General features: G+C 60.0%; 1 protein-coding gene across 1 annotated transcript in view; it reads left to right on the plus strand.

Annotated features, from left to right (window-relative positions):
• The window catches only part of IGLON5 (IgLON family member 5), a 23,563-nt gene extending 20,121 nt beyond the window's left edge, over positions 1–3,442 (plus strand). Inside the window, exon 6 of the mRNA XM_014547419.1 lies at positions 3,354–3,442. Coding sequence (XP_014402905.1) covers positions 3,354–3,442 — 89 coding nt within the window. The remainder of the gene's footprint in view (positions 1–3,353) is intronic.
• The last annotated feature ends 120 nt before the right edge of the window (positions 3,443–3,562 follow it).

Genomic DNA, 3,562 nt, shown 5'->3' on the forward strand with positions numbered 1-3,562 from the left:
AGGCTACTGCAGAAATCCTTGGAGCTGTGGGGGGAGAGAGAGGTGGCAAAAGTCTCCATCAGGGAGATGTTTTTGGAAGTGGAGGGAAGCGGGAAGTAGAAGCCAGGTGATTCCAAAGTTGGCTTGAGCCTCTGGGTGGTGGGAGGTAGCCGTGAAGCATTGAAATGGAGAGGTCGTGGGGGCTGGGGCAGGAGCCGGCCAGTCTAGGGGGACAGAGGTCAAGAGGGCAGTTTCAGACGAGCTGCCTGTACGATGCCTGGTGGCGGTTCCGGATAGACGGAAACTGTGTGACCGAAAGACAGACACGGAGGGCCCCAGGCTGACGAAAAAGAGGGGGAGATGTGAAAAAAAATGGGGAAATAAGACAGCCAAATGCTCCAAGAGAGCTGAGACTCAACACAGAAGAGCGCCCTGGCCGGGCGGCTAAGTTCATGGAACATCCTCCCATGCACCCAAGGGTCCCTGGTTCCATTTCCAGTCAAGGCACCTGCCCAGATTGTGGGTCCATCCCCGGTCAGGGCACAGAAGGAAGGCAACCGATTCGTGTTTCTGTTTCTCTCTCTCCCTTCCTCTCTCTAAAATCAATGTAAAACAATACAAAACCAAACAAAATCCAAAGAGCAGGCACATGGAGTGCAAGTCTCAGAAAGGCTCAAAGTAGACCCTCGGGGACTTGGGAGAGACATGCAGGGCCTCCTCCTCCCAGGCCGCCTCCCGTGACCCTCTCTCTCTCTCTCTCCCCCAGGCCCAGGCTCCGTGGAGAACTCAGCCCCGAGGCCTCCCGGACCCCTGGCCCTCCTCTCTGCCCTGGGCTGGCTGTGGTGGAGGATGTAGGAAGAACACAGTGCAGCTCGCCTCCCCCTGCGGGGGCCAGAGGCCGAGAGCGAGAGAAAAAGGGGGGGAGCAAGCGGCGTGGGTCTCGAAGGGGCGGAAGAGCTCTCGGCGACCGAGGAAGAAGAAAGGAGGAGGAGGAGGAGGAGGGAGAAGCAAGATCTTTAGAGAACCCATCACTGTGAGGGATAACGCAAAATTATGCATCTTTCTACAGCCATTCTCGCCACCGTTCACGTTTCTGATTGTGACCCACCCCCCGCCACTCCCACCCCTCTCTTAGCTCAGGCTGGCACCCGGATCGCATGTGGGTAGCGGGTGTGCGTGTGTGCGTGTGAGCCTGCACGTGTGTGTCCCGTATGTGTGCATGGGGCCATGGTCAAGATTTCGGGTTTTATTCTACTTCAGGGCGAGGCTGCTGGAGGCTGTTAAGCAGGGGGGTGGCATGTGGCTGACGCTTCTCTAAAGAATCACATTGACTGCTATTCCAGGAATGGGCTGGGGGAGGGGTGAAAATGGAGGCAAGGAGAGCAGACAGGAGGCTACTGCAGAAATCCTTGGAGCTGTGGGGGGAGAGAGAGGTGGCAAAAGTCTCCATCAGGGAGATGTTTTTGGAAGTGGAGGGAAGCGGGAAGTAGAAGCCAGGTGATTCCAAAGTTGGCTTGAGCCTCTGGGTGGTGGGAGGTAGCCGTGAAGCATTGAAATGGAGAGGTCGTGGGGGCTGGGGCAGGAGCCGGCCAGTCTAGGGGGACAGAGGTCAAGAGGGCAGTTTCAGACGAGCTGCCTGTACGATGCCTGGTGGCGGTTCCGGATAGACGGAAACTGTGTGACCGAAAGACAGACACGGAGGGCCCCAGGCTGACGAAAAAGAGGGGGAGATGTGAGAAAAACGGGGAAATAAGAGAGACAGCCAAATGCTCCAAGAGATACTGAGACTCAACACAGAAGAGCACCCTGGCCGGGTGGCTAAGTTGGTGAAACATCCTCCCATGCACCCAAGGGTCCCTGGTTCCATTTCCAGTCAAGGCACCTGCCCAGATTGTGGGTCCATCCCCGGTCAGGGCACAGAAGGAAGGCAACCGATTCGTGTTTCTGTTTCTCTCTCTCCCTTCCTCTCTCTAAAATCAATGTAAAACAATACAAAACCAAACAAAATCCAAAGAGCAGGCACATGGAGTGCAAGTCTCAGAAAGGCTCAAAGTAGACCCTCGGGGACTTGGGAGAGACATGCAGGGCCTCCTCCTCCCAGGCCGCCTCCCGTGACCCTCTCTCTCTCTCTCTCCCCCAGGCCCAGGCTCCGTGGAGAACTCAGCCCCGAGGCCTCCCGGACCCCTGGCCCTCCTCTCTGCCCTGGGCTGGCTGTGGTGGAGGATGTAGGAAGAACACAGTGCAGCTCGCCTCCCCCTGCGGGGGCCAGAGGCCGAGAGCGAGAGAAAAAGGGGGGGAGCAAGCGGCGTGGGTCTCGAAGGGGCGGAAGAGCTCTCGGCGACCGAGGAAGAAGAAAGGAGGAGGAGGAGGAGGAGGGAGAAGCAAGATCTTTAGAGAACCCATCACTGTGAGGGATAACGCAAAATTATGCATCTTTCTACAGCCATTCTCGCCACCGTTCACGTTTCTGATTGTGACCCACCCCCCGCCACTCCCACCCCTCTCTTAGCTCAGGCTGGCACCCGGATCGCATGTGGGTAGCGGGTGTGCGTGTGTGCGTGTGAGCCTGCACATGTGTACATGGGAGTGGGTGGGCAGGGTGGGGGAGGGGGGCTCCGACCTTCCCTCCCCGACACCCCCACGCCCACCGCCCCAACCCTGCTGCCTCTCCCCCGGGGCTGGAGGTAGGTATGGGGGCTTCGTGGCAGAAGCTGTGAGGGGAGCTCATCCTAGCCCCTGCTTTCCCAGTGTATGCACGCACACACCCCCCCTCCTCCCCGCGGAAGAGGTGTCTCCTGGACGGGTTGGCAGTGGGGAGAGGTGTCAAGCTGTCGTTCAGCCTCTGTGAGCAGGTGGGGGGTCTCCACCTGGGCTCCGGGTCCCCCTGCTGTCAACCCCCAACTGCCTGCAGCCCAGGCTCCATCGCTGGCTTGGCGGCCTGAGACCTCCCACCTTCCCCGTCCCTGGACTTTCTGGGCCCCTCCTGGGCCAACCGGTGCTTCCATCCAACTGTCAGGCTGGTGTCTGGCCACCTGTCTGTCTCAGTGCTCTGCCCGCCCCCACCCCTCGCCCCTTGGCCACCTGCAGTGCCAACCAGCTGCCCTCCGCGTCCCTGCAGCCGCCCACACCCATGGGTCTGCTGGTCTCCTCCTCCCTGGCTGCCTCTCCACCAACTGCACCTCCCAAAGGCTGACCGGACCGTGCACGTGCGTGTACACACACACACACACACACACACACACACACACACACCAGCGATGGACCAGCAATAGCCCCCTGGCTCCAGCTGAAGCCCGTGACCAGCTGTGGTTCCCCCGAGGGTGGGCAACCGTTGTCAGGAGGCGGCGCTGAGGGGCTGTAGCCTCTGGTTGTAGGAATACCCCACCCCGACATCCAGAGCCCGGACCAAGATGGAGTCACCAGCTCCGACTCCCAGGAGACCCTCTGCAAGCACCCACCCTGAGCCACACCACCCAGCGTTTGGGGGGGTTGGGGGTCGAGGACAGAGCAGGGGCAGGGGGGCAAGGGCAGTGACTGTACCTCAGACAGGGGCGTGGGCCCCATCCCACATTGTCTTCCATTC

The sequence above is a fragment of the Myotis brandtii genome, unplaced genomic scaffold, assembly GCF_000412655.1.
Source record: "Myotis brandtii unplaced genomic scaffold, ASM41265v1 scaffold474, whole genome shotgun sequence".
NCBI lineage: Eukaryota > Metazoa > Chordata > Mammalia > Chiroptera > Vespertilionidae > Myotis > Myotis brandtii.